This window comes from Corvus brachyrhynchos, unplaced genomic scaffold (assembly GCF_000691975.1).
Source record: "Corvus brachyrhynchos isolate BGI_N302 unplaced genomic scaffold, ASM69197v1 scaffold416, whole genome shotgun sequence".
Lineage (NCBI taxonomy): Eukaryota > Metazoa > Chordata > Aves > Passeriformes > Corvidae > Corvus > Corvus brachyrhynchos.
Window position 1 is genome coordinate 36972 of NW_008238439.1, and position 26648 is coordinate 63619.

The following is a 26648-nucleotide window of genomic DNA, read 5'->3' on the forward strand; positions in this document are numbered from 1 at the left end:
TGTTTGCTTCCCTCGCCTGGTAAATCCCCTTTGTTTAATTTTTTTTTTTTTTTTTTAGGGTGGGGGTGGTGGTGTATTTTATTTTGTCAACCCCTTTACTCCCCCCCCGCCCCCGCTCAGCTCCGGCTGCACAAGGGCGGCCGCTGCTGATGCCGAGCTGACCCTCGCCACCTTCCCCCTGTCCTTTCCAGATCGTTCCCTTCTGTGGGCACATCAAAGGAGGAATGAGGCCGGGGAAGAAGATCTTAGTTATGGGCATAGTGGACCTCAACCCCGAGAGGTAACACCTGGGCAGGGCTGCCCGCACCGGAGGCACCGGGCCCGGGGAGGGGGCGAAGGGGGCGACCACCCTCACGTACACACACACACATCCACACGGATCCCTCCTTTCTGGAAAGGATTATTTTTATCATTTTAAATATAGCATGCTGATTTCTCCTTTGACCCATAGAGGGGGCATTTCTTCAAGGGATTCCGTTTTCACTTGGGAGTGAAGAAGCATATCAAGCATATCTGTCTGCATATATGTACACATATATGCACAACGCCATGCACACACACACATATATATGCCATAACCATGTCCTTGTCTCTGCTGAGCTTTCAGAGAGCTTTGAACAAGCTGATCTGTCTTCCACCCTGAGCTGCTATATGGCTTCAATAAGCTGAGAAATAAGACTGGCGGCATTTGGGGCTTATTTGATTTTTTTCTGGCTGAATGAGAACTGTTCTGTTTGTGTTGCAGCTTTGGCATCAGTCTGACTTGTGGAGAGTCAGAAGATCCTCCTGCAGATGTAGCCATAGAACTGAAAGCCGTGTTTACAGAGAGACAGTTTGTCAGAAACTCTTGTGTAGCCGGAGAATGGGGGGAAGAGCAGTCGTCTATTCCTTACTTTCCATTTATACCGGACCAGCCTTTTAGGGTGAGTACCGGGATGGCAGTGGCTTACACCGTGTCTGATAAAGTGTCATTTGATACGAGTTGCAGCAGAACCTGATGTGCCTTTCATGAAATCAGTGTAGCCTGCACTGCTCCAGTTGAGACACCAGTTGCTGGTTTGTTTGTATCCATCGAGTTGCATGGAGATCCCACTGCTACGTGCAGCTGCAGGCAGTTCGGATGGGGCTGTGAACACCTCACCTGGGTGCTATGACAAGTCAGAGGTTGTAATACTGTGTGATGAAGCACAATTTCCTGAGCTTAGTTTTATACCCATAAATTAAGAAATACCTCTATGTTATTACAGGCAGTGCATTACAAGTTATTACTGGAGAATGTTAATATTCAGTGGGACTGCTGTATATTTTGATGGTTTTTTTAATGGACATACCATTTGCAATTTAGTGCAGCTAATAAGGATCGTGTTCATCCTTTGTCTCCAGGGATGTTACGTTCAGGTTGACCGTAGGTCTTCGTATTAGCAGATTAAACAGCTAAGCAATAGTGGTATTCTTCTCTGAACCCTGGGATTAAACCTTCCGTCAAATTTAAATCTGTAGTCACTTGAAACTGGTGTATATGGAAAGTGCTGTGGTGCTGTGGATGGACTGGGATGACCTAGAAGCGGATTCCCATCTGTAATGTTTATGGTTATGTGAAGATGTCTTTGCAAATCAGGACTAACAAAGTATGCAGCTGCAGAGAGCTGCTTCTCTCTCACTACATTGAGGAAAAAAGGCTGCATGCCTTTTCCATGCAGCTGACCCAGAAAACCCCTCCTCCTCCCTGTCCCTCTTAAAAAACCTTACTGGCCCCTCTGCTAAATGCCAGTGCTGTGACCAGCTGCCAAACTCTTAATCCTTCTTGCCCCCAAGATAATCTCCCCCAACCCCAAAAGCTCACCATCTCCCCAGATGCTTGGTGTTTAAGAGGGTGTTTATGACTGGTTTTGCTGCAAATTGGTTGCGCTCTACTTGCTTCTACAAACTCACCCTCCCATCAGAACTGGCAACACCCTTTGCTGGTGTGGGAAATGCACTTGAAAAGGCTTGGAGGCTGGGTCCTGCTCCATCTGAGAGGGTTCCACTGCCTCCTGCACTGGGTGGTGCCTGGGCCCTCAGACAAGCCAGACAAATTACCCAGAGCAAGTTTTGTGCATGTCCCACTAATGACAGTTGAAGTTACAGGACAGCAATAGCGCACATTTAGCATGGGAGACTGTAGAAAGGGAGTTGTTCTTTTGCCTTTTTTTCCTTCTTTTTTCCCAAATGCCCAAATGGAATTGAGGCTCCCAATTGACTTTGTACCTTTGATGGTCTCCCTCTCAGTGAATAAATTAAACTATTAAGTGTTCTTGCCAGCTACTTGTGATCCAGTCCAATTAGCACTGTGGCGTGGCCGCGGGTGATGTGAAAAGCGGACCGTGAGCAGTGTTAACCATATCTTTTACATAACAAGGCCTCAGGCAGGCACTGCCGCAGTGACACAGGAGCTCCGTGGCAGCACAGCCGCTTCCCTGGTACCTGGTGCACTACCAGGGATCCAGGAGTTCCAGCCCTCCTGGACTGCCTGCTGCCATTTCTCCCATTGCAACGTACTCTAAGTCACTTGGGCTTTGGCTCAGTCAGTTTGTCATGGGCCCTGTTCCCATTTTTATACACTGTAATAGCAGCAGAGTCAAGTGTCTGGTAGCAGCATTTCACTCCGGACTTCCAGCCTCTGGAAATGACCCAGGATTTACATGTGGCTTCCCTGAAGATTTTCTCCATAGTGTGTCTAGATCTAGAGGTCTCCAAGGGCCTGTAAAAGTGCACATTCTGTGCTCTCGTGTCCCAGCTTCCTGCCGGGGCACTTCCAGCAAAGCGTAACAACAGGGCACCCTCTCAAGCCACCCCTAACATCAGGAAACTCTCAACGTGTCCAAGCTTGTTCAGCTCCAGACTTTGTTGCTTTTCCAGAGTATTTCTGCAGGTCTCTCAGCAGGAGGGATGAGCTGTGTCCCTCCCTGATCCTGTTTGTGCATCCTGCGAACAGTCTAGCTGAATTCCAGCAATCCTGCACTGCATTTCCTTCACTGCAGCCCCAGGATGGGGTCTAGTCTGACAGGGACTGTCTGCAGCCCCGGGAGTGAAGGGTTTCCAGTTCTGCAGCAGCTGTGTATGTGTGGGAGGGGAGGACAAACTTACATCCCCCTTCCGTGTTTACTCCCTTCCAGTAAATTAAAAGCAGTGTGGAAAGCATTGCTGAGGGAACTGCCCAGTTATGCAGCAAAAAAACCCCCCACCAAAACCAACAACTTTGTAGCAAGGAATGTAAAGTTTGGGTTGGAGATAAAATTTCCTCCTCCTGTGATTAGCAGTTTGAGTCTGTTTCTGGCATTACTTCAAGACACAAAACCTCCCAGTAGCCAGTGGACTGGGTTCCAGCGTGCTTACTGCTACGGCAACGTGAGATTGGATTAATGTCCCTGTTCAGCAAGAGCAGATCCATCATAGTGTAACTGGTGTCAAAGGCACAAACTGGTCTCAGCCTTGCCTCTTGCATGGCACGTAAGTAGCACAGTGTGCAGCTGCACCAACACTATTTGAAGTGTTCTTTGTGTGCTGTGAAGTAACTTCCCAGTTACACTGTGAACAACGTGCTTCAATGTTTTATCTTTTACAGGTTGAGATACTTTGTGAGCATCCCCGTTTTAGAATATTTGTGGATGGACATCAGCTCTTTGATTTTTACCACCGTATTGAAACACTCTCAGCAATTGACACAATAAAGATAAATGGAGATCTTCAGCTTACAAAACTGGGCTGAGCTTGTTAGGACTGCAGATTCCAAACCAGCTCAGGTGCCATCGTCTGTTGGGAGCAGTGACAGCCGGCTCTGGACACAGCTATGGTAGGAAGGCTGCCCTGTTCCTTTTCCGCATGCAGTTCTTCACTCCTGTGCCGATGAACCGGGCTGTTTTTTATCCTAATGAAGAGCACTGTTGGTTAATAGACATTGAGCCGTTTTTCTTGGATCAAAATAGCCCACCTGTGCTGGATAATCAAATTGGAATGGATTCAGAAAGACTTGCAGTCTTGTTTCAAATCTCACAGAAAAGGCAGTCTCTGAAATGCAGCGCTAAAACCGGTTGCTGAACAGTAGTGACAACAAAAACAAGTTTTTCTTTTGCAAATACTGTTTCTGCACTGAAGTGGAGTAGTGTAGCACAACATAGGGCCACGTGCTGATGTCCTTACCCAGGGCCTGAGCCTGGTTCCATGGAAATCAATGGCAAAACTCCCACTCACTTTAATGGGGTACAATCAAACTGTCTAGTCCTTAGTCAAGCACAATTCCCACTGATTTCTATGGCATTTTTGCACACGCCTTGGGGCCTGCCCTTCTGCTGGTGTAAATCAGCATTAACTCCATAGCTTGTAATGGAATTTTGCTGATTGCCCTCAGCTGCTGGTTTGCCCCAAGGACTGTGCAAAAACTGACTGAGGGTGTGTGGACACAGCCTGTGTATTTTAGTCAGGGAATTTGCATAGAATGTAGATCGTTATGAGTTTTTGCACAACGTATTGTTAATACAATTTTTAAAACTTATCTGTAGTTTATTTATTTATACTCATTGTATGTATTATTAGTAAAAATGAACAATCTTACTGACGGTTAAGAACAGCAAAGTGTAAACATTTTGAATGTACAAAATGTCTTAGGTTCTTTGGGTAAACTTTACATATCGTTCTTGAAAAACCATGTTTCCTATCGCACATTTAGTTACATTTTAATGGAGCCCTCTAGGCCCTGGGAAAATGTGGGCATGGTAGTTGGTGAGGGGAACTCTGCATATTCACTAGAATCTGTTTTTCAGGGCTTACTAACTTTGCTGCACAGGATAGGTTTGAGTTGAAGTCGATCCATTTTAAAAATTTAAACAGCAAATTTGTGGGTTTTACTGTGCTTTCATAACCTGAGAAAAAGTTAAATTTGGCAATCTCTTAGTTCAGAAAGAGAACCGGCCTCTTTCCAAGGGAGATGGGCGATTTTTTACACTTGTTTGAGAACATATTTGGGCTTTGATATGACAATTAAAACTTGTCTAGACAGCCAAGTTATTAATGCTTGAAAATCAGCTACGGCACATGAATAATAACTTTAAAAGTAGCTTTTTAAATAGTAGGTATAGCTGTATAAACACAGTCATTGCGCTACACTATAAGTGAACACAGCCACTTTTCTTGACTTCTTTAGGACTAAATACACTTTTTTTCCTTGGCTGCTCACAGTGGACTTTAGTGGGTCTTTCTGAGTAGTTATAATCATGATATAAACATACATTTAGGCAATTTTGAAAACACATAATATAGGGACTAAAACACAGACTATAAAAACATCCTTTGTAGCACAGTATTTAAGGAAAAAAAAAAAAGCCAACAAAAAGAGAAGAATCTCACAAATGGAACTATATTAAACCTGCAATAAAAGTGGGGTTTAAAGCAACCAGAACTGGAATATCCAAAGTTAAGGGTAGAATGCCAATGCAAAGCCTCATTTTGTGCTAATTTGGCCTGCAGTTAAGAAGCCTTAGACTGCAGGCTGAAATTCCAACTGTGGCTCTAGTCCAAAGCCTGTTGAGGTCAATCAGAGTGCTCTGAGCATAGAAGCCTGATTCTTATTTCATGCAAGTGCAAATCTCTTTGTAAAGCCCGGGGGTTGTTGCTGCTGCTGCAGATGAATTAAGAATCAGGCTGCCACCTATAAAATACAAGTTAAAAATTTAATTTTTAGCCTTAACATTTGACGTTCCCTGACTTTTCTTCCTACTTCCAAAATAAAAGAGAACCTGTTGTTTTCCAGATGATCTTTTTATCTGGTGTGTGGCTTTTAAGCTGTACATCAGATTCTATTTGTACTCCACATTGAACTGAAATGTTCCTGTCTTGCTCTGTTTTTACTCTTTTACATGATACATAATGACTGTGTCATTTTCCATTGTATAAAGAATGCTGACAGTGTTTCGGTACAAAATATATTCTTAAAAATTATGGTAATAAAAATCCAAGGGAAAGGTGCTTCTACATGAGGTATTTTGGATTTTTCTCCAGCTTGGAAATTCCCTATGGTTCCAAAGCTGATGCAGGCAGAAGATGAATTGTGTTTGGAGAGAAATTTAGCACCTAAATGTGCCTAGTGCTTTTTCCAGCTGGACATCCGAAGCCAGGTTTGCTGAGTGCCTGGGCCTGGCCTGCTGGGCCAGTGGGAAGTGTAAGTAGCACCATGACCCTACAGTAGCACAAACCCAAAGGGAATCTCCCTGACAGCCCACCAGTAGAGATTCCCCCTCCATGTCTTTACTGCATCCCAGAAAAAGCATTTTGGCTGCCTTGGATTTTCACAGCCCCCACATGTTTTCTCTCCTGCAGGGGCCCGGCACAGCACAGTGCCTACACCAGGGATGCCAAGGTGAACTCAGTGCAGTGTCAGGGGCATCTCTGGGTGGAGCCAGGGCCCGGTGATCCTGCCTTGCTCCTGTTCCCACCCGCTGTGCTGGGCACTCCCATTTGTTCCTGCTCCAGGAGTTTGCTGTCTGGGGAAAATGCTCTTTTGACCCTGATTCTGCTTTTGCCTTTGCATAACTCTGCCACCTGATCCTGCCCTGTTGTGGTTTCTGAGCCAGGCTTTGAGGCAAGAAAGGCTGTGAATCCTCTTCTGATGGGTTATGGCTTGGCTGAGAGCTCAAGAAAGGGCAGAAAGTCGCAGTTAAAGAAAGCTTCCACATCTATCTGTCTATCACCTGATTGGAAGCCTTTTTATTTTTCTTTTGCTCTTGGCACTACCAGGCGATGGCAGGCGAAAAAAGGATGATGTCTGTGTAACCAAGGGCTGTTCCCCTCGTGCTTGACTTACACAGGCTGATCATGTTAAGAAGCAACTGAGAACACTTGCACGTGCAGTGTAAGTCAGAGAAAACTGAGGCCTTAATTGTTTCTACTCAGTTGGACTTTGGGTCAAATCCAAATGTTTCAAATGGGAGACTGCACTGCAAAATTTATACCTGAGTTTTTCAGTCTCCACAATTTAAGGACTATTCGTATCTTCATTTTGGATATAAGCCCTAATAGACATGAAATAAAGACTGTTTCCAAAATAGGCCAGGTTTATAAAATGTTTTTCAGTAGGGACAAGTAGTCTGTGAGCTTCTTGGAAACTGCAGTTCTTCAGGACTTCAGGAGTGAATGAACCAGCCTTTGAAATCTTATGCTAAAATTTATTAGCTGAATATTTCCGTGGTTTCCTCTGAATGAGGAAGTTGATTCTGCAGAGAAAGAAGTCTTCAATGGGTAAAACCCATGTGCAGAATCACTCAACTTAGCATAGCTTTATTTTTCCAAAGAGGAAAAAGAAAAAAAACCGCAACTAACCAAAAAAAATCACAACCAAATTATTTAGTTATGTTTGGGATTGGCTGTGATAAATCTGATTTGATTTAAATAAAACAAAACTAGGTTATTGCCTGTTCAGAAAGAGCGTTGAAATATTTCAGTGTCATGTGAGGTAGTCTGTCTAAACACATTTCACACAAACGCTTTTTCACAGACAACTTGCTAAAACTCTTACAAAATACCTTCTTTTTGTGTCACGATTAGAAATGTTTGCCCCACCTTGAAAGAACATTTTGTACTAAATATTCATATGTTGTCTATGAGAACTTGCACTAACATATTAGATTCTCCCTCCCCTCCCTGGCTAGTTTAAGCAGAAATAGGCGTAATATTGCTAAACCGGTTGACTGTGACATGTGCTTGAGGCCTAGCATCTTTCTCAAGGGCTGTTTTGAGTAAACAGCCTGAAAACCAAAGGGAGAGCCTGAATCACCATTCTGCTATGCCAGCTTTCCACCCTTGTCACTCTCCTGCTGTGAGGCTGAGAGTGAAGCCCAGAGATTTTCACGCAGGGAACAGCACTGAGATTTTTAGCTTTGGCTTTGAAACTATTCACTGTGGAGGAAACAAGGCCAGAGTAGCCACAGCGCCCATCAGCTTGGTAGTGAGGTTGGGGTAGCATGATGCACTGTAGTCCTAACAGAGCAGGAGTTCAGAGGGCATTAGTGGGCATTTCAGAGCCAGACAAGAGCACAGGCTGTGGAGATACAGGGCAGCTTCCCAGGGATGGGTTTTTCCCACGTTTTTGGCTGGTACCTTCTGCAACCCCCTAGCAGGACATGTGGCAAAAACCAGCATTGCTTACAAGCTTGGACAGCATGGATTGGTTCATGTTCCTACTTGCCTGATGTGAAAGAGGCTCCCAAATAAATAACAGGAGAATATAGGAGTAGCCATGCCACTGAGGTATTTTTTTCCACGCTGACATTCAAGCGTTATATCCAATTTGAGGCTCATTTTGCCTCCTATCCACAGGAAATGTTCCCCCCAGAATACCTCAGCACTGTTTTCTGCACTGAGGCTACACAGAGACACTTCCATGCAGAAAACAGCAGAACCACAGTTCTGCTGAGCCAGTTAGCAACCTCCCAGCACCCCTGGAGCTGATGTGACAATGTAAGGAGCAAGAGTTAGGGGCTGAGGCAGCCCCAAATGCCCTCTGTGATAAGCACAGAAGTAAGGAAGAAAAGCTTACGCCAGTGTAGGAACGGTAAGTGAGCTGGTGAGGGTTTTTGTAATCGTGGTATTGTTCTGATTTTCTCACATGGACCAGAAAGCACACAGGTGAAAGTCACTTTGCAATGAATGGTGTGCAGGGTTAGAACCAAGGCCAACCCAAACAGGCAGAAAAAAAATATTGAGCTGCAGACGCCCTATCTGGCTTTGATACACCCTCCCAGCTCCTCCCAGCAATCACTGCTGTTATGAACATAGACAATTACTACAACAAGGAGATTCAGCAGCATGTGCAACATCAAAATAATAAACTCCTACTCTTCCACAAGTCCTCCCTAGCTCCTGTTGCTAGGCCTCTCCATCTGTCTGTCAACAAATAACTATGTCCTTCTGCTTTTAAAATCCATGTCAAAAATCCCTTTGACTTTCATGGAAATAGGTCCCTAAGAAAAGAGTTATTTCTAGCTCTCACTCTCCAGTTATTTTCAGCTGGGGCATACTCTAAAACTGAGTTTATTTTTAAGTGTGAATAGAGGACTATTTCTGACTGCATTATACATTGGATAGAGTCAACAGGAAGCACAGCCTCTCTCTGCTGCAGGAACACTGGTTTCACAGTTTGCTGGTGAAATGTCTTGTATTCCTTACCTTCTGATTTTAAAAAGTGAGAGTGTGCACAAAACGACCGGGCAATAACAGTAATATGTATCACTCACCACAGATCTATTTTTATGTGTTGTGTTGATTTCATAATGAACTTTTAATAACAATAAAACATGAAATCTTCACTAGGTTGTTCTGTCTTTTATCTGAACTATCAATGCTCATTACATATCCTCTTGACTTCTTTAACTTCTGGCATTTTTATCTCCTGTTTTTCAGACTCTTTAAAAAATTTCCCTCATTAAACTGTAGTGTGAAACTTTAGAATGAGATGTGCAGCTTTGGTAGCAGCATGTGTAGAACTGCCTTACAGTTTAAATGCACCGTACAGAACAACGAAATAACTTCATTAGAGGAAAGAAAAGCTTGCTGACTCTTGCAAGACTCCTGCTGACATCACTGGGCAGTGTAAGCCTCAGGAGTTAACAGGCACGACTCAGACCTCAGAGCCAGGCTATGAGACACAGGTCACTGATCACTTCTGCACAGGATAAAACAGCAGTGTAAGTCACACGTGTGCTTCAGCTCACTCCGGTGGGGCTGGATTCATAGGTGAGTGTTACAGGGTGAGTAAAACCACCAGATCAGCTCCAAGGGCACATTATCATGAGATCCAGTGTTTCACTTTTTGGTGTTACCTTAACTAAAGTTCACATTGGCCTGACTGAGTGCAAGAGGAAACTTTAAGGTCTCAGCTTCTCTCAGTTAAAGTTATTGAAAAATTCTGTGTGACCCAAGTGGGTAAGGGTTATGCCCTACATCCTGTTGTGGCTGTAAAACACAGAAGAGGTTTTCTGAGGAAAACCTCAAAATTCAAACGGTACTAAAGCAGTCGATGAACAGGTTTTGAATACAGCTAGTTCTGTGTTTTTTTCCCAATAAAATGACTGATTCATATGCTGCACGGGAAGTTCATCCTAGCTCTAAGCCATGAGTATTAATCTGTGGCCATCCCTGCTCAAAGCTGGCCAGAGACTGGGCCTTAGTTTACTGCACACAACCCTAAGAAGGAATATGTTGACATTTGGAGATTCTGAGATAAAACACAGCATTTGGTAACCTCAGTGCAAACCAGAAATGTCTGTGAATGGTATAAAAGCATCATCTAGTCCCCACCAGACAGCAGAACCACACAGCACCTGCAGAAGTGCCTGGGGGGATATTCAGAAGGGGGAATATACCTTAAATTTCACCACTTGCATGGGCTAACTCCTATAGAGGCCCTTGGAAGGCTCTCGTGTGACCTCTAGTACCAAAGTAAACTACAGGCATGTTTTGGGGGGAAGGGAAGGGGTCAGCAGGACACCTAATGTGGCAAGAGCCATGTGTACTTCTCTCCCATTCAGATCAGTACTACAGACACCTCACAGCTGGGCCTTATTTTGGTGGAGTGTTTCTGAGCTTCAAGTGAAGCCAATTCATGTTGAGGGATTTACCCACAGGAATACCATGAATATGACTCTTTGCTAGCGCTGCACTTGATTTTATTTTTAAATTATGACTTTCACCACTTTTCTAAGAATAGAGGCTGGCTCTGAAATGCCACATCGGCTCCAGCATTCTTCAAAAGTTACACATTTCTTATCCTGTTGAGGTTTTGAGGCTTCAGTTTCCTCACTGGTGCCTTGCTAGACCAGGGCTGTGATGCCAGGAGGGGTCATTCTGTGAAAGACCCCAAGGAGGAGGTGTCTTTCAGCAGCTCTCTTCCCAGGAGTAAGAAGCAAGAACAAACCAGAGTAATGCTGACTTCTGGTTAGCAGAGCAGGGCTTCCTTGTGACTCTGAAAGGCAGGAACAAAAGCCTGGTTAATCAGAAAAACTGCACTGAAGCTGAACAGCAGATCTAAGCAGCAGAGAAAAGGAGAGTTTCAGTACTAAGCAATCTGATACTAACAGCAGAGCCACGGGCTGGACTTGCTTCATTGGAGCAGAGAAGCAAAGCTCCATTCTGGTGGAGCAGCCTCTTGCCAAGCATGGATGGAGATGCTGGAGGTTTCTGACAGTGCTCAGTGGCTCTGCCTTCGCTTGGCTCCAAAAAAACCCTTTGATGGGCGAAAAGCCAGCGCTGACAGTATTGTAATGTATGACAAGCTCCAGTAGCAGCTCCAGCACTGCATGCTCCAAGAGGCAGAGAGGATTCTTTCCTGGCTGCTCTCTAAGAAATTTTCTGTTCAATGGGAAAGATAATGGCTGTCTAAGAGAGATCCAGACCAGAACTAAGGACAGAATATGGCTCTAGGTAGAAAAAACACTTTGGAAAGTAACAGATTGACTACAGCCTCCAGGGGAAAACAAAGTATTTTAATATAAAAGTACAAAGCCTGCAGCAAGGATAGAGGGGCTCCTTTTACACCTCATTTTGGAAGAAAGATGCAATGAGCTACAGTGGCTATTAAACAGACTCTGAGGGACAAAACCGGGAGCAGCATTGGATTACTGTGTGAGTGCAGAACACAGCTTCCACATCCATTCCCCTCCATTTCCACTGCCTTTCCTCAGGGGTGGCCAGTCCTCTCCCTGTGAGAGAACCATGGCTGGAAACCCCACTGCCAGGGGAACTCTACTGTGGCTTCAGAGCTTTATGTGTCTTCTAACAGACACCAGCCAAGGTGTACTTCTTTTAGTACCGCTCACTGAAGAACTTCAAAGCACTGACAAAATCTAAAATTAGCATTAAGTCATGAATGGCCCTTGCCATTTCTAACATTATTGCTGTTATTCTATGGGCAGGGAGAGGGAAGAGCAGAAATGCAACAGCCATTACTCAGCAGTCAGTGCTGTAATTTGGAATACACTGATTTCCACACAGTGCTCCATCACTGAGACTTTGGGCTACAACATTGAAGTTCAGGCTCCCAAGCCCCCTCCCCCCCTTTGCTCACCAGGCAGACATTATTTGGACAAAATATACAATGGCGAGGTTGAGTACAGCTATACACTGCGTAGCTCCTCTGGGATCAGAGGCGCTATTTGTAATGCAAAATCCTTCCAAAATATGACTTTTTATAATAGTAAAAATGAATGGCATTCCATCAATTTTTTTCACAGCCTTCACTGACTCACAGTGCTTTCAACTGCCATTTAAATAATGCAGAAGAGGAGATAGAACAAGATCAGGGAGTTTGCTGCACCTTAAATTTAGAAGATGATGTGCACACGTTTCCCTAGACAAAATACAGCAATCATAACCAGAGTGATGCAAAATCTCTCTTGATTTTGGTGGAAGTACACGGATAGCAACAGAGCACCTGCTGGAGTAGGAGCTGGTTTAAGGTTCCCATAATAAACCTTACCACTTTGAGCTACTCCAAAGATGCTCTCAAGCAAAATAACAGGATTTCATTAAGCAAAGGCAAGCACATGATTGTTTTAATGAAATGTAAAGCTGAAGCTGTGATAATGCAGGCTAGAAGATTATGTTTTTAAGTGAAAGGGAAATTAGTTGCAATTATAATTGTTGTAGTCTTTATATATTGCCAGCTGTATTGATTACCTTCTTCCTGTATGTGACTGGCAACTAGGGAACATGATCCATTACCTCATGCTAGTGTTGGAGAGCAGCAGAGATGGGTGTATTTTTAGAAACAAGATTCCTGCAGTGTAATTGTAGCAACTGGGTGATCATATACATGCATATTAAAATACCAACAGATGAATTCCTGGACAGTACCAGCAAACATTTCACTGTTTGGGGTAAGAGGAAAGGGCAAGAATGCACAGCTCAGGAATTCAACAACTGCAAGCACAGAGGTTTTACCTCTGAGAGTGTCCTCTGAGGGCTGTGTGGCTCACAGTCTGAAAGGGAAGCTGTGAAAAGGCAGAATCTTTTCCTCTCTAGGATGAAAAGATATGAGGTCAGAGGGCCCATATGTCTCCTGTCCTACCTGGTCCCATTACACATGAGATTATCTCTGTAGCAGTACAGTGAACTGATGGCCATCTCTCGGCATCCTTCAAGGGCTCAGTCCTGGGTCTCAGCTACCAGCGGGCAGTGTTTGGGGTGCCCGTGTTGCACAGCCAAGCATGGTGCAGAGGTCCCTGGCTCACTAAACCTCACCAAACCTCACCAGGACTGCAGAAGTGTAAGGCTGATTCCTGGGAACAAAACTATACAGATGTGGGCAGACAGCTGGGAGGGCCAAGTTGCTTGTAAGCAAACTTGGTTGTGAGGCAACCAGGGGCTGTCTGTGCAGGGCCGAAGTGTAGCAGCATCTGCTGGGAACTTACAGGTCTCATAAAGCATTTATTTGTCTCATGTCAGAGAAGCTGTTCCAGACTCTCTGGGAATTAATCAGCCAGGTTAACAGTCCTGCCATTGTGCTGGTTTAGACAGGACTTTTACAGGACCAGCAGAGGTCTGAAACTTTCCACTAAGAGCCAACCTAAGAGTCTGTAAGTAGAGCGGAATATGAGTTCACTTGTGGAAGAAATAACTAAAGTACACTTGAAGCATTCAGCAGTCACTCAGGTAGTGTCAGAATGCCAGAATCCCAGTAGACTGTTATTGTATCCAATATAAATAAACTGATGGTCACAGACCATCACAGGAGCATGGTGACCATTATACTTGATAAAACTGGCAGTGCAAATAGCTCCCAGGCTTGGTCGTGTTAACTGGAATGTGTTTTGGAGGACAGCACAAGGGATGCTGTGACAGACAGCTGATGCCTTAGGTTTTAACACACATAGGCATCACAGCTTTAGTGTAGCTACCTCAGAAACCCAGTCAATAATCTTGAAATTTATGTTTTTACCACTGTTACTGCAGCGATTACAATTGGTGTTGGAGGCTATTTAATGCCTGACCTTTTGCAGGATCCTGTTACTTCTATACATGTGGATATTGTTCATGAGTGGCAACATACTACATGCAAAGAAAACCCCTGTCTGCCCTCAATGTACCACTCTTCTGTCTCATTATATGCCCTTTCATCCTTTAATGGATGAATAAAGAGAAGACCATAACCTAACTTCTTAGTACCACTTAGCTTTCTTTACACTTTCATCATGTTTATTACCACCTTTTTCAAGGTACACAGACCTTTTCAACTTAATGACCAAATAACACACAGGAAACTTTTCTAAAAGATGTCTTCAATCCACGCTGTAAGAATTAACAGTCACCAGAGTCAAAGTAAATTGCAGGTGGTGGTGAATTGCCTAACATCCTGATGTAGAAGTAAGATAAAGGCCAAATCTGGGGGTGTAGCGCAGCACGAAATCCAAATGTACAGACTTTGCATATCAAGTTTTATCTTCATGTCAGAAAAGCCTGTAATTATGCTGAAATGTGTGCTTTCAAGCTTTCCTACACCTGGCCTTAAGGAAACTCCCCCCACCCCAAACTGACTGCAGCCAGTGACTCCTTCCATGTCTTTCTCTCCCCACAAGGGATTTTAGACAGTGAATCTACATAGCCACGTCACCAGACCAAACAGACCTCCACCTTCTCAGCTTGTTCCCACCTGTCTCTGGCTAGCCTCCAGATAATTTTTGTGTCTTCCTTTATGTTATAGGCATCTTCTTCTACCTGCAGTGCTGGAAGGGAGTAGCCAGACCTGGCCTCTCAGAGCATACTGCTTCAGAGAGAAGATCTTGTTCTGGAGAGGGCATGGCAGGAAAAAATATCCTTCATAACATTCAGGGTGATGTGAGCCAGGTTTCAAATAGGAGGTCACAGCTTTCACTGCCAGAGGCTGCCACCCATCTCAGGCATGTAGCAGCTCCATTTGCCATCTTCTAAGCTGCTTAGTTTAGACCTCAAAGAGATTCAGAGGCAGATCCTGGTTGCCTTCACAGGTTAACTGCCATTTAGGGCCATGAAGCCACAGGCTGTCCTGGCTGGCTTGCAGGTCTAGATCAGCATGCCAACACCTCCACAGCAACGTGTAACCATACACACAAATACAATTACACACACATTTATTGGGAGAAGGTGGTAGAGTGACTCCAACATGTGTCAACAGCTTCCTGGGGTGAGGATTTAAAAGTGCTATTTGGTGCAATAAAGGCTGGTGCTTAATACACAATTTTCTGCAAAGATGCCTTTTTTTTAAATTTTTTGCTTAGGTGAGCAGAGTGACTACATTAATGGGAAAACTGGAAGCCGTTCAAGCCTTTCAGTGGGTGAGGTATTTATGCCACCTTCTGCAGAATCTAATTTCAGCTATGGTAATTTGGTCTGGTCTCTGTGGGTTCCCTATACAGGCAGTGGAAAGAGAGATGCTTCTCCAGAGGATGATTTAGCAGGGATGATTTTGGTGCCCTGATTTTCCAGAGGCCTTAGGTCCAATGATTATAAAGGAACCTTGAAGACACTCACGTCCTACCAAACACCTAAATGTAGATGCCTGGTCTCCTTTTCACACACATATACATCCTGTGTTTGAAATTAAAAAACCAAATAAACCACATATGGAAACAGTAGACCAGAGATAAGTGGCTCCAGGTGTTTCCTTAAGTACTTAATAGGAAAGAAACTACCATCCTAAGAAAGTGAAAACCAGCAAAAGCTTTCAGTGCTGAAGGCAGAGGGTTATGTGTAACTAACACAATAAAGAAGACACTTGCAATTTTGCTTCCACAGGGGTTCACCTCTCCTGCCAGGCTTGGAAAAAGATCTGAATAAAAAGTGCTGGAAGAAGCCAAGGCACTTAGGGAGTGCCTGCACAACATCCCTCTTCAGCATTCCACAGTCAATGCAAGCATCTTCTACACATGGGAGTAAGAAACAATACACTCTATCAACTAGAAATGCTAATGACGTGGGAAGGGCTCTATAAACACGTGACCTTTGCTTACTTTTAATTCCTTTCCATATTGCTGAGAGCAGAGTTTCCTATTAGTGAGAGCCAAAGTAATTATTGGTTACAGGAACTTCAAGTGGCTTACAAGCAGGTCCTGCATGGCCAGAAACGGTGGCAATAGGAAAGCACTATGTGTCTCCCCTTCCACTGAAAGTAAAGCCAGATAAAGCAGAACTGTGTTTCCAGAGAGCAGATTTATCACTTTTCTTAGACTGAACAGGGCATATTTTTTCTCACTGTCCTTTTTGAATTGTTTGGCACTGGCACATATAGGAGGACACAGAACAGTGCCTTCTTGGAATTCAAAATATGCAATAGCTCTTGGCTGGGAGTTTATTTACAAACAGCACCAGAAATGCCAAATGTCTCAGTATTGAACCTTCGTTCCTTGGTGGTCTCCTACACGTGAATGTAGAGGAAACAATGCTGGTACTCCACAGATGTTAAGGAGGTTACAGCAGCAAACAAATCTGACCTGAGCTGCTTTGGGTTGTCAGTTTTGTGTGTAGCTTAACATTTTTTCATAGAATCATAGAATATGCTGAGTTGGAAGGGACACATCAGTATCACTGAGTCCAACTCCTGGCCCTGCAGAGGACACTCCAAGAGTCACACCCTGTGCTTGAGAGCGTTGTACAAATACTTCTTGAACTCTGTCAGGCTTGGTGCTGTGACCACTTCCCTGGGAAGCCTCTTCAGTGCCCAGCCACCCTCTGGGTGAAGAACCTTTTCCTGATATCCAAGCTAAACCTCTCCCAACCCAGCTTCATGCCATTTCCCCAAGTCCTGCCACTGGTCATGAGAGTGAAGAGATCAGTGCTTGCCCCTCCACTCACTCCAATGAGGATGTTGAAGACCCCAATGAGGTCTCCCCTCAGTCTCCTCCGGGCTGAACAGACCAAGTGACCTCAGCCCTTCCTCATAAGGCTTCCCCTCCAGACCCTTCATCATCTTCATAGCCCTCCTTTGGTCACACTGTAATAGATTAATGTCTTTTTCATACTGTGGTGCCCCAAATTGCACACAGGGCTGGAGGTGAGGCTGCACCAGTGCAGGGCAGAGCTGGACAATCCACTCCCTTGACTCCAAAAGGGCCGAATGCCAGGGATGGGCAAATGATCATTACCTCCACAAAGTCTGATTCAGCCTGACAGGCGTTTCAGAGTGCTTTGCCAAAATATACATACATCAGGTATTACTTATTAAGTGATGAGCTCGGGGGAATGGGCTCAGATCACACCAATGTTGTGTGTGAGCGTGCTCACCCTCCTGTAAGGCTGGAGCCTTTACAAAGGATGGGGAATGGGCAGAGCGCCTGCAAACAGAAAGGGACAGGCCTGTGGCTCTGCACAAAGACAACACCCCTCCAGCTGTTTATTTAGCTGTAGTCAGAATGCATCCTATTTCGTGCATCTGCCAGCACACAGGAAAAATCTGTGGGCTTGAAACCCCTTGCTCAGCAGATGCAGGACAGAGCCTTTTTACTTTCTAAGACAATATTATTTTTATATGCAGTCTTAGCTAAACTCGGGAGTCCTGATGTGTTCTAAGTCACTCTAAGTTCCTTGTCCACTTTGTCCAGCTGAAGACTGAGCAAAGATTTGGGACTATGGACTCTCAACAGAGGGACAATGACATTTTGTTAAACCTGCAGACTTCAGACGTGCAACACTTTGAATTGACAAATATTTTTTAATGCTAGTGGGGCTCGGGATGGTGAGGTCTTTGGAGCATAGAGAATCAGTGTTTGAATTTTTTTTTTTTTTACTTCTACCTATTTTATAGTCTCTGTATCAGGATAATTCATTTTAATACTCCCCAGTGAAATGAGGAGAAAACCCTCAGATTCCTAATCAGGTTAAGACTATACTAAACCACAGGCAAAGATCTAGGCAGGGGTGATCCCACTCTGACAGAGTGACAGCACTAAAGATGTAATTTAAAGATAATGGAAGTCAAAGAATTAGAAGTCAAAGGACTTGGACACAGTCTTCTCACTTCTAATTGCAGCTGGCTGCTCTGCAGTATCCTCCAGAAGAACCTTACAGGGAAGCAGCTGTAAAAGACCATGCATCAAAGCCTCAGAGAAAACAATCTTCATGCAGACAAACAATATTAATCATCAAAGAAGCAGACTCTCTGTTCTTTTTGTCCTTTGCAAGAAGAGTGTAAATACATACAGCCAGTCACACACAGATTTATTCCTGATCTTCAAAATTATTTTAACACCAACGAGTCCAAAGCCTGTATGTGTTTTAGGTAGATATCACTACAGCTTGTTGCTTTCTACCAACAAACCAACTTACCACCTACAATCTTTTGGGAGACCCCTCTCTTCTAGCAACTATTTTCTTGTTAAAAACAGTGATTCTGGTTTTCCATAGCTGAGCAATACCAGTGCAATGGGAAACACAATGAGCATCTTTGTGCACCAGTGAAAGTCCTGCAGTGGTCGTGCTTGCTTCCTGGGAGGTGAAATGGTTGAATTCAACATCAAGGTGTTAGATCAGCCTAAAAGAATTCACAGGAATACAACTGGTACTGGAAAGTTCACACAAATGCTGCATCTTTCCCACTAGCTGCCACAACTGCAGAGATTATTTCCTGTTCTTCATGGAACTCACTCATTCAGTATCATAATTTTTGACTTCCAAGAGAAAATTGGAGACCCCTACAGAGGCTTACCTAGGCCCAGCATTAGACTGGGGCCTCATACAGCTCTGAACTGCTCCTATCTGTTCCCTCTTATCAGTTCCAGTGCAGAAAAAGAAATGGCAAGATGCAGCTCAGGGTGTAACAGTCCAGCCTATCCCACAAAGAACCTGACACTTTTCACACACAAAGCTTTCCCACAGGCAAGAATGAGCCTTGAAAAGCTATAGAGGTAAGTTTATAATGCAGTGATGACTCCTTCTATACAATCAAGAGAGCAAAACACACCACAGACACTTAACTGCACCGGGCCCTGGGGCACGCTTGCAGCTGTGCGATGCAACCAGAACGCTTCAGAAAGCAGAGCAGTAACAATTGTGAAAGGGGAAGAAACCTATCTGTTCCACTCTTAAACTGAATTAAAGGCACCACAATAGTGTGCATATAACAGAATCTGACTCAGGAGAAACTGGTCTGGCTCTGTAGAAGCAAAGCAGCTCCAAGGCAAACCCGAGCATGCAGTGACTCTGTCATGCTTTTAGGGGTTATCACTCTGGTTTTCTTCTATATAGCACAGGACTGTAGCTCTGTCTGCCTGCATCTCTGTCAGATCAAGAAAAGGGGACTCTCCAGAGAAGTGGCCTAGCTAGTAAGGGTGTATAAATTGTCAGCCAAAACCACAGATGTGTAACTAACCCAGGCCTCTCTGAAGGCACAGCCTGTAGGATAATTTAAGCCTGTCTTGATAGTGTAGAACTACAGAATGGAAAAGTCTTCTGAGTGTAACCTGCTGTCAAATTGCATCTGAAGACATTTATGCAGAAATAAGATCAGAAGACTCATGGCTCAGCAGCCACGAAGTGGATACACCAACCATCCCTGACTGGCTGGCCAGGAACAAGAGAAGAATAGGCCAGTTTGTGACAGCTACCCCAGCACGTTCAGTCTACATCTTCTTCACCCCTGAAGTAACTCTGCAAAGGGCCATCTGATAGCAATTGGGTTTCATCAGCACAATTCACACAAAATGATCCCAGAAGGTACAAGAGGGCATAGTTGCGGGGAGCAGTCATGTGCTAAAATGCCAGGGTTATTTTTGAACAAAAGCTGGTTCACATCCCACTGCTTCTTTGAATAAGAGGACCAAGCATTTGACTGGTGGGAGATCTCTGCGGTGCTCCTGAGACTCCTTCCTGCTCCACATGAGGATATGCACAGGAGTCTTTGCTCCTCGAAAAACCCAGGCTGTTGCCAACAGGTTTTGTACCAAGAATTAACTGCTGCTCAAAGAACTGTGAATGATCCCATAAACTGCAGATTTTTGAGACAGGCCACCAAGGAGCCAAAGGCCTGATTCTGGGAGATAGCTGCATGACTAGCAAGGGTCATGAGTCTTGGCCTCTCCACAGGGGAGAACTTGTTGGAAACTCCACTCAGTACGAAATGGTGGTTTATACCCAGTATAAGAACAGTGAGTTACTAAGGATATGTTCTCTGCCCACGGGATGTCTTGCCAAAGAAGACAAGGCCATTTGCAGCAAAATATGGATAAATATGGATAAAATACGAATTATGGCCAAATTTGGAAATAATTATGTTTCCTCTGCTCCTACAACATTCCACAACTGGACAATTGGCCCAATGCCATTTCCATGCAAACCAACTGGGGGTTGCCATCAGTCATTCATTTAAATCCACTGAACTGCTGACCTACATCTGACCAAACAGACAGAAAAAACCCTTTGGCCTACATTATAAGCAATTTGATAAATGCAGGGAAATCGAGACAAAAGATTCTTCTTCAAAACATCAGCTTGGTGATCAGCTTGTGCTGGAAATCGAGGCTCCTTGCAAGAAGCACCAGACCCTATAAACTGAAAGATTTATTATATGTATTACATTTTTTTCAGCTCAGTAGTTAAAAACTGAAAACTGTGAGCCAAATTCACTGCTAATGCACACCCCTTGAGTTCAGTAAGTTTAGAGATGGGGGGACTGCAGCTCACTGCTCCCTTGAAATGCCACAGGCTGCTCTTAGACTGCATGTTTGGCACAGAGATGCAGAGAATGGTGAGGAGGAGACACATCCTGGCAAGGGCTCCTGCAGACCACATCAGTGACTCCATGTAAGCCTGATGGGATCGTATTTGCTTCCTAGAAGCAAGAGGCTGACTCAGAGATGGCATCCTTTTCCCAGTGCTGAAACCCAGTTAGCCACGATTTAGAAAGAGGGGCCTAATGAACTTAAACAGATTGCTCAGGTACTTGGATTTACCTAATCTCATCTTTCCTAGCTCTCTTCATGGAAACAGAGCTGGTTCAGCTGCTCTCCAGAGATCTCTGACTGATGCTGGATATAGAAGGGGTGAAGGTTGGACTTTTCATCTCATCTGCCCCACTGTCTGTGCTTGTCTTTGCCATCCTGCTGTTTCCCTCCCTGACCCATTCTCCACACTCCTCTCTGCCTGCTCCTTCCACCACTCAGCCTGTTCTCGGTACAAATGTCAGGAGAGAGCCTCTTCTTTCTGCTTGTGAGACAACAACGGGAAGACACAGGCACCCCAACAGATTCCTCCATCTGAGGGTCTCATCCTGACTGCTGGTGCAGCCAAAGGTTGTAGCATGAAGGACTTGGGCAGCTGGGGCTGACATTCTGTCAGCATTCAAACACATTTTAGCTACTTGGAACATGGTATTTCCTCTCCTGATTCTGTATTCTTGTTTATAACAATAACCCTGTCAGGTAGTTTAGGGTCAGATACGGCCAATCTCACACATTTCTTCTGCAAGAGCTTTCAAGGAAGCAGTGCTTTTTTTTCTGAGATCTAGCCTCCTTATGTGCCTACATCCCAGATGCTTTGCATCTCAATGAATGTAGATCAAGAAAGCAAACCTACTGCAGAAAAATATGACAGAGGATAAAATTGGAATATATGGCTCTGAAACAAGGCATCAGATATGAGTCTGAAAGACAATGAGAAAGATTTTGACAAATAAACAAGGCAACAGATATGAGTCTGAAAGACAATGAGAAGGATTTTGAAAAATACCTATGAAATAAAGCACTTTCCTTGCATAGCAGTTGCATTTGAGACGTAAGTTGTCATTAACCCAGAAAAACCTCTGCCATTTCCATTTTAAAACCTGAAACTGAATGCTACTATCCCTTGTGTTTAATGGACATTTTGTCATTCACGGTAGAAATAAAAGGACATGACCTTTGCGAAAAAAATCTCAAAATTATTTTTATTGATAAGAATCACTGCCAGTCACACAACATTGATTTGTTAGGAAAACTTAATCAAAACATCTGAACCTGACACCTGAATTTCAGCAACTGTGTTGACATACATAAGTGAAATGAACTTGTGTGATTAAAACAGGATATTGCAGATCTTCTTAAGTATATGTTAAAAAAACCCCAAACAGCTGTAAAGGTAAGTTTCAGTGTTCCTAAACCTCAAAAAAACACAACCAAACAAAATACCGCCAGACTCTAAAATGCCTTAGAAGTGAAAATGTCTTCAAATAGACGTTAATAGAGAAGACAGGAATGTATACTACTACCCTGCACAGGTTGGTATGCAAGAGGCTGCTGGCATAGTGCCTATTACATACACAGAGTGAGTAGTTTGTACCTTGGAATTTCCTATCAGCTGATCTTCAAGGGTGTTGGAAGCTCTTGACTCCTGCCTCACAGAAAGGAGCTGACACACCAGGGAAGAGGACAACTTCGAAAATCAACTCACCTTTGCCCAATAAATGAATGAGATCATTAAAACAGAATAATGGTCTTAACCACTTTTAAGCACTTCTCATCTTAAATGTAAAAAGCTCACAAGCCAAGCCTCTTAAAGGCAAGGGACTGTCTTGAAATGAATAATTTTGATTTCTTTTCTTATGGGCTTTCTGCATTTAGAGCCTGTACTAAGAAAAAAAACAAAACAAAAGCCAACAGGAACCAAACCAAACCAATTAGTTGCACTAGAAAGCTTTGCTACTGCAGGCACTAGAAATCTTGCTTTCCAGCTGACAGCTGAGGTACTCACATGATACTAGGAGAAGTAAATATTGTCAGACCTTGGTTTGGTTATGGACTCTGCTGACAAGCCTTGCCACTATTAGTATGTACATGCACTAAAATACACTTTGCACACCTTGCTGATGAGTTATATATGCAAATGTGTTGAGGCCAGGTGTACACATAATATTGCTACACTGAAGTCATTAACTTGTGCCACTTGGAGGATGTGGTCTAGGCCACAGCAGGTAAAATGAGGCTCTTTAAACATTCACGATCTGGTTCATCCACTGGGTAACCCTCATATGGCAAGAATGTGACCCTTCATGTTCATTAGATGCTCCAAATCAGCTGCAAACATGGCCAAGACTCAGAAAAGAGTTATTTAAAAGAAACATACAACCAAACCAAACAAAAAACTCAGTCCAAAACAAAACAAAACAAACCCCACAACAACAACAAAACAAAACAAAGAAGTCCCCCAAAACAAAAAACCCCAGAAACAACCCCCCCCACCCCAACCCTCCCAACAAACACTGTTGAGTGCCAACAACTGTATTCTTGCCCAAATAAACCTGAGCCAAAACTCAAAGAACCTACATTCAGATGTAGGAGACTTCTAAAATAACTGCCACTACATCTGTCTTCTCTAACTCCACAGGGCTCTTTGTAGTTAATACATTCAGTATAAAGACAATTCTGGAATTTTTAATGGCTTGATAATCACAAGAGAATGGGCTGCTGATACAGCAATGCCTTCTCACTTTTGTACAATGATTCTGGTGAAGATATCCAGGGAGACTTGTGAAAATAATATAATAACAAACTTGCACTCCACCAAACAGAGCACTTATATGTTTCACCTGAAACATATGTTACAATGTTTTATATTTTATGCCATTGCAACTAGAACAGAATGGACACAGTCCCCTGCTTGAGGAGCTGGGAAAAGCTAAACCACCTTTGCTGGATCCCCAAAACCAGAGAAACCAGTGCCTGGTCATTCTGCATGCCCAGAGGTCAGTGCTAAAGGGAGTAGCAGTGATGCAGAAGACGTGGGCAGCTTGCAGACCCGAATGGGCTCTTCACAAGGGGGCTCTCATGTGGCTGGATGATGCCCTGGGGCCAAGAGGAGCGCTCCTGGCTCCCTCAGCTCTAACACAGATGAGAGCCCTGCACTGCCCTGGGGAGGAGCCAGACAGACTGCACTGATTTGGGATGGAGCTAAAGGCACCAACCACTCCCCAAAGAAACATGTATCCACTGCTCATAGATCTGTTTTACCATCTTCCCACGCCAAAGGACAGTGGGGTTTAGTAACAGGCTGCTTTAGCAACAGTTCATTCTCTGCTCAGCTGCAGCTTTGTTTAACTCAGCTAACAGTAACTGCAGATTTTTTCTTTTATTGACTGATGCCCATTTAGAAGCCAGCAGAAAGCACATATTATTCATTCAGCTAGCTTTCATAATGCCCACCTTATGAAACCACAGCCACAAAAAACTTTCATATAAAGCGTTTGAGGTTGATTGGTGAATTCAGTCAGAAAAGACCTTTCTGCTTGATAATGTAGTTGTAGGGGTTATTTCAGCTATAAGGGTCTAAGATAGATGCAGTTTTACTGAATTTAAAACATTTCAGAGAAATGTGCCAATTCAGTTTCATGTCAGAACGAGAAAAAGTCAAAACACTATGTGAAGATGAATTGCAATGATTTCACAGAATATTATAATCATAGAATATGCTGAGTTGGAAGGGACAGGTCAGGATCATTGAATTCCAGCTCCTGGCCCTGCACATGACATCCCAACAATCACACCATGTGCCTGAGAGTGTTTTCCACACGTTTCTTGAACTCTGCCAGGCTTGGTGCTGTGACCACTGCCCTGGGAAGCCTGTTCCAGTGCCAAAACACCCTCTGAGTGAAAAACCTTTTCCTAACACCCAATCTAAACCTCCCCCAATTCAGCTTCGGGCCATTTCCTCAACTCCTATCACTGGTCACCAGCAGAGATTTGTGCTGCCCTTCTTCTGCCCTCAGTGAGGATGTTGAAGACCCCACTGAGGTCTCAACCTCTGTCTCCTCTCTCCCCTCAGTCTCCTCTTCTCCAGGCTGATCAGATCAAGTGACCTCAGCTGCTCCTCACATGGCTTCCCCTCCAGACCCTTCACCATGCTCGTGGCCGCCTTTGGATGCTCTCTAACAGATTAGTGTCTTTTTTATGTTTGTGGTGCCCAAAACTGCCCCCAGCACTCAAGGCAAGGCCACCCCAGGGCAGAGCAGAGAGGGACAATCCCCTCCCTTGCCCGGCTGGCAATGCTGTGCCTGATGCCTCCCAGAACAGGGGTGGCCCTCCTGACTTCCAGGGCACTGCTGACCCATATCCAACTTGCCATGGACCAGGACCCCCAGGTCCCTTTCCATGGCACTGCTCCCCAGCCTCTCATTCCCCAGTCTGTACATCCAGGGCTGCACCATCCCAGGTGCAGAATCTGGCGTTTGCCCTTCTTAAATTTCATATGGTTGATGATTGCCCTTCTCTCTAATTTGTCAAGGTCTTTCTGCAGGGCCTCTCTGGCCTCCAGGGAGTCAACAGCTCATCCCAATTTAGTGACACCAGCAAACTTACTTGGTATTCCTTTGAGTCCTGCACCCAAGGTGTTAAAAAAGATGTTGAAGAGCACTTGGCCAAGGATAGAGCCAATAGCAGAAATGAAAGCATCTGGCATTAATGAAATTAAACGATTTTGTAGGTTAAAAGACCATTTAAAATTCATTCTATGGAAAATTTAAAATCTTTAAATGTCTGATTTGATTGTGAATTAAAGAAAAAAGAAAAAGGAAAACCAAGCATGATAATTTCTCAGGACACTGACTATCCGGTTTCTGATCAGCAGTGTTGCCAGACACAGCGGAGAGGGAAGAAAACTGCCTGAATTTTGGAGACTTATCTAGCCTTTGATTATAGCAAGTTTCTTCCTCGCTCAGTGGGGAAGCCAGAAAAAGCTTGCACTGCCAGGAGCCATGTTGTACTGTATGTATTTTTGAAATGAAAAAGAAAAGAAGAAAAAGAACTGCACTATCCATACCAGCAGTACAACATCTTTCAGAAGATATTCTGCACCACACTACACAATATATGGTACAGCTTATATGTAGCTAAAATTTACGTTCAGGAGCCATGTCTGTAGTCTTCAAACTGAGAAATAAAACCTAATTTTTTTTTTTCTATAAATACTACATACTCAATTCTTTTGAGAATTATGAATGACTAAGTTTTACGGAGGGCATGGATGTAGACCATAGCAAGTTCTTCCTGCCGTCCTCAACTCCCAAACCAGGAGGAGAGTCTGAGCCTCCAGACCACGCAGGGTTTTGGGAGAGCCTTTCTGAATCCTCCTGACACACCACCCGAGACTTCTGGGAAGGCAGCGCCCTCTCCTGACAGTTCAGAACTCGGTAGCAGTGACTGATAAAGCCACTTGGCTGCACCCAGCAAGTCAAAGCTCAGCCTCGGAGATACCAAGACCAGGCCATCTCGACTTAAAACCTCTATTGCACGGCGCAGAAGGGCTTCCCGTTGAGATGGCTATATCAAAATTGGAACTTTTTTTCGCCATGCTTTAAGAAAACAAATGGGTTGAAAGTATATGCTTTAAAAACACCTCACCATTTATTTGAAAACAGGTAGAACACCATGCTAGAATCATCTCCAAATAAGAGATAGTGTTTACAATCCACGCAGTTCTGTAAAGGGAACTTTCATATGTTAAAAATACAACCTTGAAATTAGTGTTGTAACCCATGAATTCCATTTCACAGAGCTAATACGTGATATGGCTAATGCTATTATGAAGAGTCAGTCTGCCTTCACAAGCAAATGTAATCTCCTTCAACCAGCGAAACTTATGCAGCAATGACTGAAGAAATCCCACACATCTTGTCAATCATTCACACTATG

The 26648-nt window shown here is 44.0% G+C and overlaps 1 protein-coding gene across 1 annotated transcript; it reads left to right on the plus strand.

Annotated features, from left to right (window-relative positions):
• Positions 1-4: 4 nt before the first annotated feature.
• Positions 5-9335, plus strand: LGALSL (galectin like; the record flags this gene model as incomplete). The annotated part of the gene is made up of 4 exons (XM_017736518.1): positions 5-19; positions 192-280; positions 746-923; positions 3605-9335. Coding segments are annotated over 4 exons (426 nt in total), but the record flags the coding sequence as incomplete, so codon positions are not given.
• Between the last annotated feature and the right edge of the window lie 17313 nt (positions 9336-26648).